This window comes from Motacilla alba, chromosome 4 (assembly GCF_015832195.1).
Source record: "Motacilla alba alba isolate MOTALB_02 chromosome 4, Motacilla_alba_V1.0_pri, whole genome shotgun sequence".
NCBI lineage: Eukaryota > Metazoa > Chordata > Aves > Passeriformes > Motacillidae > Motacilla > Motacilla alba.
Genome location: NC_052019.1, coordinates 10,223,308 through 10,235,845, shown reverse-complemented (window position 1 = coordinate 10,235,845; position 12,538 = coordinate 10,223,308). Strand labels below are relative to the sequence as shown.

General features: G+C 45.2%; 1 protein-coding gene across 1 annotated transcript in view; it reads left to right on the top strand.

The window, feature by feature from the left end:
* Positions 1–3,320: 3,320 nt before the first annotated feature.
* CPZ (carboxypeptidase Z) overlaps positions 3,321–12,538 on the top strand; it is a 34,105-nt gene continuing 24,887 nt past the window's right edge. Inside the window, exon 1 of the mRNA XM_038136600.1 lies at positions 3,321–3,550. Coding sequence (XP_037992528.1) covers positions 3,463–3,550 — 88 coding nt within the window. The 5' untranslated portion in view covers positions 3,321–3,462. The remainder of the gene's footprint in view (positions 3,551–12,538) is intronic.

The following is a 12,538-nucleotide window of genomic DNA, read 5'->3' as shown; positions in this document are numbered from 1 at the left end:
AGTTAATGTTAAACACACAACAAAAATATGAGAAGGGCAAGTGATACACAAACTGCTTATAATGGGCTGAAAAAAACCCAGACCAGTTAGAAATGCTGGAAGGCTGGAAATATTGTATAAGTGGTAAGAGCAGTATCTGAACTACTGTTCCCCTCAGAAAGGTGCAGGTCTGCAGAGGAACCCAGAGGTGACAAACATGCCAAACCTTCACAGAAATACACACTTTGAAGGGATTTGAAAGATCAAACCCCTTGGAAAGGAAGAAAAGAACAGGCAATCTAAGCTAAAAGTGAAATAACCCTTCCAAATCTTCTGTTGTCTGTATCTTAGGGCATGAAAGCAGGAAAAAATTTATAGATGGTGGTGACAAATTGATAAATTTACCTTTGTTTTTAATTACCTGAATGTCATTCTTAGGCCCCCATCTATCCTACTTATGCTCTAAATTTTTTATCCTGGTATCAAATAGACACCCTGATTGAATGTCAATAGTCTGTGAAAGTTGAGGAACAAAGAAGCTTGGAGCTTGCCAGCTACTGACAGCTTTATTTAGTTGATGCAGTGGAGGTTGTGAAGTATATGATGTTTGTGGTGTCATCCAGGCAATCAAGGCATGTGCAAGTTCAGACAGAAATGAGGGTGAGCCCCAGTGGCAAGCACACACACATGATTCCAGACAAGCTGGTTTGCCACCAGCACTCACATAAGTGCACAGAGCCCAGTCCTGCTGTCCCTCTGTGGCTGCTCAGTTTGGAGGCTCACTGGTGAAAGCACAAATGCTCCCACTCTGGGTTCACAGGTAGGCTCACACTCACAGATTCCTCAAACATCAGCATAAGCTCTCAGGTCATGTCTGCACCCTGGGCCCTTTACCCAGCCACAGATCCACACCTCAAGTCTTTTCAGATAAGTCCTTTCCTACTTGCCTGCTAATCCAGACTGAAGTTTGCTAGCAACCTACACCTGCACACACATGGACACAGGATTGTGTTCACTTGGGAAATATAAACCCATCCAGGTCTCTCCAGAGGCTGACACCTAGACCTTGCAGCTTACACCTCAGTCTCTCAGCTTGCTGGCATTTTGACCATTCAGCTTGCATACTCTAGGTCAGAGAGGGAGATTGCAGAGTAGGAGAAAAAAAAAGAAGTTAAGAATTGAATATGAAAATAGACGGACTCAGACAAGTGTACAGCCCCACAGCCTACCTGCATGCAGCCATGCCTTTTAATCTCCTCCTCTGATTTTCCTGCTCTTGGCCTCCGTGATCCACACTGGTTCTTCCCATTACCCCTTCGATCATAAGTTTTACATGGTCTGAATTCACTTCTAATATCCAATAATAATGACATCGAGCACATTTTAAAACACATGGTCTCAAAGTATGTGGCATCTACATTGGCAATGGTGCAGTGGAGGTGAAAAATCACTCACAAGGGCATAGTGCCTAGGCTGCAGGGTAGGAAACAGAGAAAATACAGTCAGGAAAACATGCCAACAAAAAAGAAGTGAAAAGCTGACAGGACTATAGACAGCACAGAATTAGCTCTGCAGCAGAGTTCACTGCCACAAGCATTGGGATGTATGTGACAGAATCTTTCCCCAACACTCTCAAGGGCTGCAGAAAACTGCAGTACAGACATGAACATTTCCAAGGGCTGAGGGCTGGCTTCTGTTTGTAGGTACAACCTCTTCTGCCTTTTGTTGTATAAAAAAATGAACCACATCACTTTGTTTAGTTCTGAGCAGCTTCTTTTTTCCCTTTAACACAAAATGCACAGGTTGGAGGCACACAGCAAGCCTCAGGCTTGGACACACCCTCAGCTGTACCTGAGCACATCAGGTGCAAGTGTGGCAGATTGGTATTCAGAGCAGCCAGTTGTTGGGGAGCTAGGCAGAAGGTGAAGTATTCCTTCCCTTGGAGGCCACACTTCCAATGCTTTGTAACAACCTTTTTTTTTTTTTTCTTGAGGGTCCAGCCATACTGCTGTGTGATCAGGACAAAAAATAAGACAGGTAAATAGTATTCTTGTCCTTGTAAGTTTGTTCTTTGAACCCTGATAGGCTTTGGTACTGTTTAGTCAGTTTAGACAGGGCAGAGTCTGCAGTCTCCAGATCTAGAAGGAAATCCTGGAGATAAAAAGCCAACCTGCCTTGCAGAGCCGGGAAGCAGAGGACATACTTGACTGCTGAGCTTCTCAATGCATCCCTTTCAAACGAGATGAGACATCAATTACTTTTTGAGACACACACAGCATTCTCCTGCCCTGTCAGCCTCTTTTGTGGTCTCTCTATGGGGGTTTCATTTGATTACATTATCATACAGCACCATAACTCCCTACTGATCTCCAAGACTGAGCAGCAGGAGCCAGCATGCTCTGCCTCCAAGGACAGATTCTCTGCTCTCCTGAGTAAGCAGGTATTTGTTCTCAAAGGAACATGCACTGCCTGAAAAAGACAGGATGCTTTGGTCTGTTTTGGTCTAGATTTTGAGGAAAATTCCCCTTTTTCTGTAATATGGGATGTTTTCTGATGTGTAGGTTAGAAATGAGGAATTTGCATCTTAATTAAGGTACACTTCTCCACCATACCTGTTGCACAGAAATAAAAACATACAATACATATTTCTCTAAAATATACTGAGAAAAACCCCACCAAAACCAACCAAACAAGAAAATTAAAAGATCAATTTTCTATCAACTTAATGTAGATTTACTGTCCAGTTTAAACTTTATAATGCTGTCCTGGACTCTTATCTGCACATTTGTGAAGTTATTCTTTTTTAAGAATATACAGAAAATACTGGAATCCCTCCAGACAACTTGATCTTATCTTAAGTGAAATGCCCAAGAGGAGCATGCAGAGGGGGATCCTGGTGGCTGTTCTGTGTGTTCCCATTCTCTGTGTGCTGGAGGGATGCAGCTCAGAGTCCTTTCACTGTCATGTTATGTTCTAAACTTGCAGTGAAGTATGTGATGAAATACCACCGTTTGAGGGAAGTTGCTTTCAGCTGTTTGCTTTTCTCTTTCTCTTCCCTCTGCTCTCTCCAGACAGTTCTCTTGGCTTCAGGGAGACACGCATTCATGAATGTCCCTTAGGAAAAGTGCTGCATGAAGACCAAAGGGACCCGCGGGGCGCACAACCCTGCGGGATCCCCCCTTTGCTCAAACTGTTTATGGATTTGTAAACCAGGCTGCAGGAGGGAGACAGTCTGGAGGCAGAGGGGAGGGGGAGCTCATTCCTCCTCCCTCTCTGTCTCAAAGCCTTTTGCTTTCCAAGCTGAAATGCAGCTGAAATCTGACGCCTGGACTGCACGCACTGTGAGACGTGGGCATGCCCTTGCAGTGCACTGATTTCCTCTGCAGCTCGGAGAGCCAGAGCCGCGCTGAGGCTCAGCAGAGGAGTCACTCCATCAGGCAGTGAGTGCCACATCACTGCGCTGCCTGTGCAAGGGGCTCCAGCATGGTCCTGAGGCTCCTGCTCCTCCTCGGTGGGCTGCTTAGGGCCACCAAGCCAGCACCCCGCTGTGAAACCGGCCAGGAGACCCTAGGTAAGGTTAACCACCCCAAAAGTCCTCCTTCTTCTCTTCTTCTGTCTCCTGGAGATTACTTGAGTTCCAGCTCTGAGGGGAGGGAGACAGGAGCTGTCACTCTCCCCTAGAGATGAGTGGGATCAACTCTGGAAATCTGCATACTGCTGGTGGTGAAACTGGGAAGCATGGATGGGAAGGTGGGAGGTGTGTGGCTGTGCAACTGAAAAACAAGGCTGTGATGTAAGGGAACATAAAGATGCCTCATCACTGTCTTTAAGGCTATCACAGAGGCGTCTTTCTGTCAATCTGTAGAGCTCCCAGTTGTAAGGACCCCTCTCACTCTCATGGGGAATGTAGATGGTTCACCTCATCTCTGGCCTTGCCTTCTAGGAATGTGGTAGTCAGATTGCAAGAAGGTGACCTTTTGACCTTCTGTTTGCTTTTCTGCTTAAGGAAAAAAAAAAAAGCTTTTCCTTACATTTAGCTTTAGGTCATTTATTTCAGGTCCAAAGTATGAGATTTATTAGGATCTGACAGCTGTAGGGTGTGTTTTAGCTTGCTATAAGCAATATGGAATTTGTTTGAGTTGATAGACTAGAAAAGCAGATTTACTTTTTAGAATAAAGGTTAAACAGGAACATGCTGCTAAATTAATTGAAAGTTTTGATTCAGTAACAACTTGGCTAATAAAATATATTAACAGTGCCTTTTAAAAATACATTTTTTATCAAGTGTGCTTAATTATGTGGAGACAGTGGAGACATGAATTTCAGTGTAGTGACAAGGTCTATTCCAGGAAAACTATTTTCAGAGACTCTAAACTTAAAATGAGTCAGAAAAATATTTATTTTATGGGATTACAGGAAGAGATAAGTTAACCTGAAACTGACCTTAATGCTACTCAAGGAAATTCAACTATATTTCAGTGCTTAAATATAAGCCATAGACTGTCACTGGCATTGAACTGCTACACAGTACAGTCCATGTGCCATGTACTGCATATAATTTGAGAGTGCTGTTCCCATGAACATCAAAGTGAGGTCTACCACAGCCTAAAGGGATTTTATTTTTGGATAAAGCTGTACAAAGAGAAGAGTTGTAGACTATTTACAGCCAATTACAGGAAGAGGCTGTGTGGTTTGCAGCATGACCTTTCTCTGTGAGGTACGATTCTGCTCCAGTTCCAGCTGATCAGAGTCTTGCCATGGGATATTAATCCTAGCAACCACAAATGTATGGATCATTGAGGGGTGACTCTGAGACTGTTCTGTGTGTGTTGGCAGCTGTGGTGCCTTTAGGGCAGGGCTTGCAGAAAGGCAGCTGAATATGCTGCTGGAGGGATGGTTAGAGGTAGGGAAAGGGAGCTGTCAATGGCACCACGTAGGGGTCACACTGCCCACTGGAGGGCTGTTGGGTCAGACAATAGAGGCAGCTTGGACATTCAGAGACCTGACAGATTTCTCCAGGGTCTTTCTTTTCTAAAGGGGGGATAAGATCATGTCAGGCCACATGAAAAGCAAGGGGCCTGCAGTGATGCACATGTTCACAAATGGATCTTGCAGGGGTCTCCTCTCAGTGTTCAGGGCATAGGCTTATCTTCAGCTGTAGTAGTGGGATTTTCTCTCCTGTTTTGGGATTCATTGTGTAGGTCTTGCTGTATCCCAGTGGCCAGACCTGTAGTGTCCTGTAAGAGGAGATCAGCCTGGAGCTGCTCTTGCAGGAAAGAACAGCAGGAGCCAGTACAACTCTCAGACTCCCAGCAAGGCTGGAGCTGCTTTCTTCAGGCTTCCTGGTGGTATTTGTTCTGCAGTGACTCATTTTGCTTTTTTTTTTTTTTTATTTTATAAGAAGCCAAAATGAAACATGATTTACAATACCAAGATCCTTTGAAAATGCTTTGTGATTTTCTCTTAAGAAAAATAAGGAAATGATTACTGTCATCCAGCTCCAGAATATGTCACAGACATACACTATGTGATGAGCTTTTTGGGCAGCAGCTGGGAGCCATGGCACGGAGAGAGGGCAGATGCCTTCTCCTTGGCTGTGTCCTGTATCCCTGGGCAGTCAGTAAGCTCTGTCTATCTCAGTGATAAAATGGTAAGAGGTCCCATTGCCAGACCCTTATGAGTTAACTGGCCTCTTAGCCTATCGTTTGGGTGAGAAAAGTCCAGTTTAGCATGTTTCCTCGGAGAAATGGCCATTTTCAGAAGGAGCTAATAAAACAGGCTCCTCTTTATCCAAGTTGTGCATCTCTGCTAATGACTGATGTAGTCCAGTAGTAATTAGTAAAATGAAGTGCTTTGTAAATATTGGCAACAAAACTGAAAACCCGCAGAGGCAGACTGAAGTGATACGTGACTTTCCTTGCAGCTGGCAACCACTCTACAATGGTGATGCCACCAGGGTCAGGCTAAGGCTGCATAACAGAGTCATAGAATGGTTTGGGTTGGCCAGGACCTTAAAGGCTATCCCGTTCCAACCCCCCTGCCTTGAACAGAGACACATCCCACTAGATCAGGTTGCTCCACCCCCATCCAGCCTGGCCTTGAACACTTCCAGAATGGGGCATAACAGCGAAAAACCCTTTATCCATAGTGATGCTAAAAGCAGCAAAGCCTTTCCTTTCCTGTTACTTGTACTCAGGGAGCGCTTTTCTGGGGGATTCCGGCCAGGGGCACACGGGTGCTGCAGTGGGGTGGCAAACCCCGGCTCCCACAGGGTTCCCGGGCAGGGCAGGCCCAGCTCCGCCGGGCCCCGGGCCGCGGCCTCCGCGCCGTCTGTGGTGCCCCCGTGCGGCTCCGGCTCGGCCGCGCGGCTGCCGAGGGACCCGCCTCAGGGCCAGCGGCGCTGCCCGAGCTTCTGCCGCCCTGCCGAGCCCTGCCCCGGCGCTTGAAGGGCGGCTCGGGCACGGGCACAGCTGGCAGATGGCAGAACCATGGAATTGCTACTGGAAACGACCGCTATGATCTTCGAGTTCAACCGTGAACGCAGCACCGCCGGGTTCAGCGCCAAACCAGGTCCCTGGGCAGCACATCTACACATCTTTTAAATCCTTCCCGGGATGCTGACTCAACCAGTTCCCTGGGCAGCCTGTTACAAAGATTGACAACCTCTCTGTGAAGAAATCTTTCCTAATATCCAACCTAAACCTGCGGCTGTTTCATCCTGTTACTTGTTACCTGGAAGAAGAGACTGACTCCCCCTGAGCCTCCTACTCTCCAGGCAGGAGTCCAGAGGAGTGGAGCTGTTTAACCTGAAGCCGTGGAGGGAGGAGAACAGCCAGGGTGCTGGTTGGCACACCTGTCCTTTGTGGGTCTCCTCCTCTTCCAAGCACCTTGCTGTTTTCATCATTTTGGCTTTCTCCTGAGACAGACATTGTCCCATCCTGAGGATCTCTGACCTTAGATGGTGGAGATGAGAGGGAGTGGGGAGGTACAAGGAAGAGAGATGAGGAGTGGGAAACCACCAGGGCAGGGAGCAGGGGACAATTACAGTACATATTCTGGAGCCCAGAACAGATTTTGTGGCACTGGCTCCTCTCTGAGCTATAACATTAGTAAGACTGATTGTGAGACTGACAGAAAAAGCGTGTTCAGATGTTATACTTTTCCCCTCTTCTTTGCAGTTTCAAACTCCACAATGTGCCACAGTTTTTGCTAAGTAAAAGGCAAAAAAAGGGAAAAGTTATCTCCTCCTATGGCCTTCACACTGACCCCCGCTCATGGGACCTGAGCAAATTTGTTCACCTGCTGTGGATGATTCTCATGCTGGTTTCCTGGTGAAACTGTGCACACACAGAGGCAGAGCCTCTCCAGCTGCTGCTGCTCCTGTGCTCCTGTGATTGCACTGGGTGACCTGGCAGTGGGCTGGGGTCTTCTCTCTGCCCCAGTGGGGTGGTCCCTCGTCCTGCTGTGGCTGGCACTGGCAGGTGCTGACATGGAGCATGGCCGCAGGACTGTGCTGCCATGTGTGGGAAAGCCCAGGCTGCAGGAATCTCACTGGCTGGACCTGAGATGGATGTGTCCAAGTTGTGTCAAACAAAAAAAAAAATGCACAACTAGTGTCTACATCATGCTCACTCACAAGATGAGAAATTCCTGCCCTTTGTGAAGCCAGTTGTCATCACTGAATCATGTGAGCTCTGCTGAATTCCTGCCAGTGGCTCTAGGATTTCTACACAATTATTATTTTAGCAACACTGGCCTTCAGCTCCTTTTAACATGGGAAATGTGATCAGAAACAGACACTTATAAGGAGAAAGTTTATATTGAAAATAAAATACACAGGTATCTCCTTATACTGCTGAAATTATTCATACATGATCTTAATGTGAAGGCAAAGTTTTCTTCAGAACAGACATCTTTAAAGTGTGGGGGTGTGCATACATAGTCAAAACATGAACAAAATCCCACTGCTCTTAGTAACAGCTAGGCTTTTAGCAAGACTTAATAACACTAATGGTTGATCCCCTATAACATTTCTAGACATTACCTCTCCCTTCACACAGTCACAGTGTTTGAGGATGCTGGCTGGCTGACAGCTGCCGTGGGCCCCTTTGGGCTGCTGATGCCATGTGAGGGCCAACCCCTTCTGAAGCCTGGGCCAAATGGTGGAGAAATGTCATGTGTTATTGCCTGATGCAGGGCTGAGCATGGAGGTACCATCAGAAGTCACCTATCATGTTGTGAGCTAGTGTTTGAGGCTGTGTTTGAGGCTGGTGGGCCATGTCCTGGTCTCTGGGCTTTTATGACCCAGGGGTTTTATGACTGCTGAATCCTCCCAGTTGGATGCAGCTGTCACAGATCAGTGGAGTTTAGGACCTGTGGTTACTTTGTCCACTTCAGAAATAAAACTGAAATTTCAATCTCTTAATTTATACTCTTGTAACTCCAGTGATATAATTGACACCCAGTTTAATAGGATACATTTATCTAGGAGACAATACGAGCTTAAAGCACAGATTTAAGTCAAGGTTGTTAAATGAAATGTCAATCTTTTATAACACAAAAGTACCACATTTGGTTAAAACTCTACTTACAGAAGAATCAGATGTGATGTTAATTATAATAGTCCTCATACTTCTAAACTAAAGAAAAGACAGAGTTGATCTAGGGGGCTGGATACACTGTTTAAAGAGGACAGGATGATATTTTGGCAAATGCTTTGGAAATACAGAAAAGACAAAACCCTCAGTTTTTCAGACATGATCCTCTGTCCCATGGCATTCAACAGAGTTGGGCTTGCTTAAAGGAAAGCTCCTGACTGTGGTAGGTTATTGGCCAAAGCACTTGGAGAGTACTACATCCTTAAACCATGGGAATTGAGCTGTGAAGAGTGCATGGTCACAAAGTGAAGATACGGGGGCATCACAGACCCAGATTACCTGGTTAATAAGTGACTTCATCCTTCACCAGGCAACCTGGCAAAAAAAAAAAAAATTGATCCTTTAGATGACAGTTGTAGAGATTTCCTGACCTATTCTACCTTCTTACCCCTGCTGTTTTTTAATGCCATCATCCCCTAGATTTGAGCTTTTTTCTTCTTCCTTCGCTGATCAGACCCTGAGATGGTCTCCATATGTCTCCAGACCATCCTGGTGCACAGGAAATCCTTGTTGAGCAGCAGCCCTGTCACATGTGAAGCTCACTAAGCCTTCAGCCAATTTGGCAACTGCTGGCGCACTTTGTTGTCATCATCTTTGTTGCATTTTGTTCTCCCGATTGGTAATTTTTCCCTTGCAACCTGGAAAATATCTCAGCCAAGGTCATAAAAAGGCATTTTGTAGGTTTTGTTTAGTAGGTTTTGTTAGTTATGTTTATATTCAGGATTTTCAACTCCTGAAGGATTTCTTGGAGTAGCACTTTCCAGCCAGAGACACAGCTGGGATGACACCAGAGTAACTAAAGGCACCAAGGCAGTGGTGGGGACAGACAGACAGATAGAAGTACTCTTCATCAGTTCTTTTAGGCACCACCTACAACTGCAGACATGTTTAAGTTGCATCTGAACAACTCGAAACACGGGAGGATTACAGGTTCCCACTAAGGCTGTCTTTGTGCCCTTGCCATGTGACAGGTCTTGGTGTGCATCTGCACAGATTTTGACCTGTGGTCTGCAGGCTGTGACCTTTCATCACCCATGGACAAGCTGCAGCACCTTCTCACTGGCTCCAGAGTAGTCCTGAGAGAGAAACAATTCTGAAAGAGCTGACTGCAGTGTCATTGCTGTGGGCACACTTCAGTAATTCAATAAAAATGGATGTTTAACCGAATGCCAGGCAGCAGGTGGGTCAGAAAGAGGGGTGATAGGCAATGAACACTGGCTTGGATCTTACTGCTGTGATCTTGCTCTGCAAAATAAAGGCAGAGGAGGCATTAATCTCTTTCAGGTGCTTTCAGGCTTCTTCAAGTGAGGGAGCAGGATTAAAGGAGGGCTGCACAGCACTGCTTCTGCCTGCTTCAAACACATCCCACACCCAGGCAGTTACTGCAATGGCTGGAGGGTTCATAACATCTATTCAGTCCTCTTCTCACAAAACATTAGATGTATCCAGAAAATTGAGTTAACCACGTGGCTGCTTTTTGCAAGCACTCCTCTCTCCTCCAGTTTTCCTGGAATTTCTTCTCTGTGGCTGGGAATCTTCTCCACTTCTGCCTCTTCATGTGTGCCTTGGGTGTGTGGCTGCCTTCTCTTCTGGGCTTTCTGCTCAACTATTCTTGCCCGAGCTACTCAGCTCTCTCATTACTCTGCCACTAGTCCCCTTACATCTCCACTCCTTCCACACCCTCCTCCTGATGATTCTGATCCATTTAAGTGTTATATAATGGATCTTGTCCTGCCCTTGTCCTTTTGCTGCAACTAGGAGCTGCTCTGGAAGGTTATGCTTTGCCACTTGAAGGTGTTTTTGCTGTGTTTGTATCTTGCTACTGCTACTAAGTTTTGTCTCTTTAGTGACAAAGGCAGAATATCATTGAAAGACTGACTTGATGAACCATGTGAAACGGCCAGAAGAGTAATAGTAATGTGATAAGGAACTCAAATGCTTTGTTTGGAAAAGTGGAGGCTTTGACTATAAACAGACTAAAATGAATACATATGTTCTTCTAGTTTAAAAAAGATATGTAAAAAGCCCAGAAAGCTGTGAGGCTGTATGCTGGTCTTTACAATATAAATTATCTGATCTATTTTGATCTGTACTGACCAGAACATCCCCTACCAATCTGCCTCACTGAATGACTTAGCTATTTCAGATTTAAAACTTGCCCTTGGGCTTATTTCAGGTCATCAGTCTCACGAGTCTCCTGTTGGCTTTGCTCTTGAAAAGGCAACTGGCCAGCCCATGGTACTAGAAGTAGCTGTTGAGCTCTGTTGTCTGGGTTAGGGTTAATCACAGCAGCTTGCTTCCTTTGGTGCTGAATCATCAAGGGGAAAAAATGTAAGCTTGGCAGTAAAATATGTATGTGCTGCATTGTAGATTTTCAAGCTTGCCTTTGCAAATTAAAACCAGAAGCGTATTTTATAGAGAGAGCTCAGAAAGCTTGAAATGGCTTTTCTCCTCTTCAATAAGTTATTTTATCCATAATCTTAAATAGAAGCTGTGCTACTGAAAGGACTTTTGTAGCTCTGGTGGAACAGTTAGAGTACAAAAATAAACATAAAAAATTGAAAAGGCTGTTCTGGGTCAGGAAGAAAAAGGTCCCTCTGTACCAACCTGTCGGTGGATGGGATTTTGAAAGGAGGTGACACTGTCTTCCTTTGAGCCCAGGGAAACCTTTACATAAAAAAAAAAAAAAAAAAAAAAAAAAAAAAAAAAAAAAAAAAAAAATTTAGATTCTTTCAAGCACAGAAGAAGCAGCAATTGAAGCCTGCCAAGTGAATTGGGAGACCTGAGAAACTGTTTGTATATCAGCCCCTGTGATTTCTCTTATGAAAATGAGGAAGGGAATGGCTGAACTCTTCTGGCATTGCCAGAGCTTAGAGAAAATGAGCTGTCATGGGCAGGGATGGGGATTTTCTGGTGATTTCTATGTGCAGAGACCCAGGCCAGTGGGTGCAAGGTTGCAGTAACAGACGGTACAGCTGCAGCCTGGGAGCTGGCCTTGGAGAGCTTCCTGCTGCTGGCTCTCCAGGCAGGCAGGCTCTGGCCCAGCTACGTGTATCCACACTTATTTATGTAAGCACACATCCTGCAGAATTATCCTTGGCCCCTGCAGAGCTGCACCCTCCAAAACATATGTAAGCATTGGTGTTAGGAAACATTGGGAAAGTCAAAACACCACATCAGCACACATACACATTTAAGGCTGGCTATAAAGCAAGGTTTGGTATAAACCAGACCTTTTTCTCTCTTAATTTTATTTATACTGACTCCTGATGATCTGAAATCTCAAGCTGTTTCAGTCCTGGGTGTTTTCAAGACAGAGATGTGGCTGATACATGGGTCATACAGCAGCTTGCATTATGGGGAGAGGTGGCCAGAAGAAGTTGCATGGATATTTCTGGTAAGGAGAGAGAGAGAAAATGCCACGGTATGCTGCAAAAGTGTGAGGCTTAAATCTAATTTTAGCTTAGATCTAGATTTAGGTTTCGATCCAGGTTTGGGACCCAGCAGCAAGGAGCTGCTTTTGCTAATCAGTGAGTGAGTCTTGATAGCTTTGAGTTTGTAAGGGGCCTCCTGGATCACAGGTAGTGGAAAAGCTTTACCCACTAAGCAGGGGTGTTGCAGAATTACCTCTGCTTATTACATACTGAGATGAATAATTTCAGTTGCAATGGAAAAGATTTATATGGATTTGGTACCTCATCTAAAAAATAGATTTATCCTCTTCAGTCAGCATCCTTGTTAATGAGCACTGGCCACGTTACTTAATAGATTTCCTCTCCCTATAATGATATGGTAAAAATATCAAAGTGTGGATGACATGTAGCACAGTCTGAAACCAGAGCTGTCTTTCCCTCTCCTGTGCTAACATCTCCTGCTCACAAAAGGAGCCAGTCCTCAGGTGA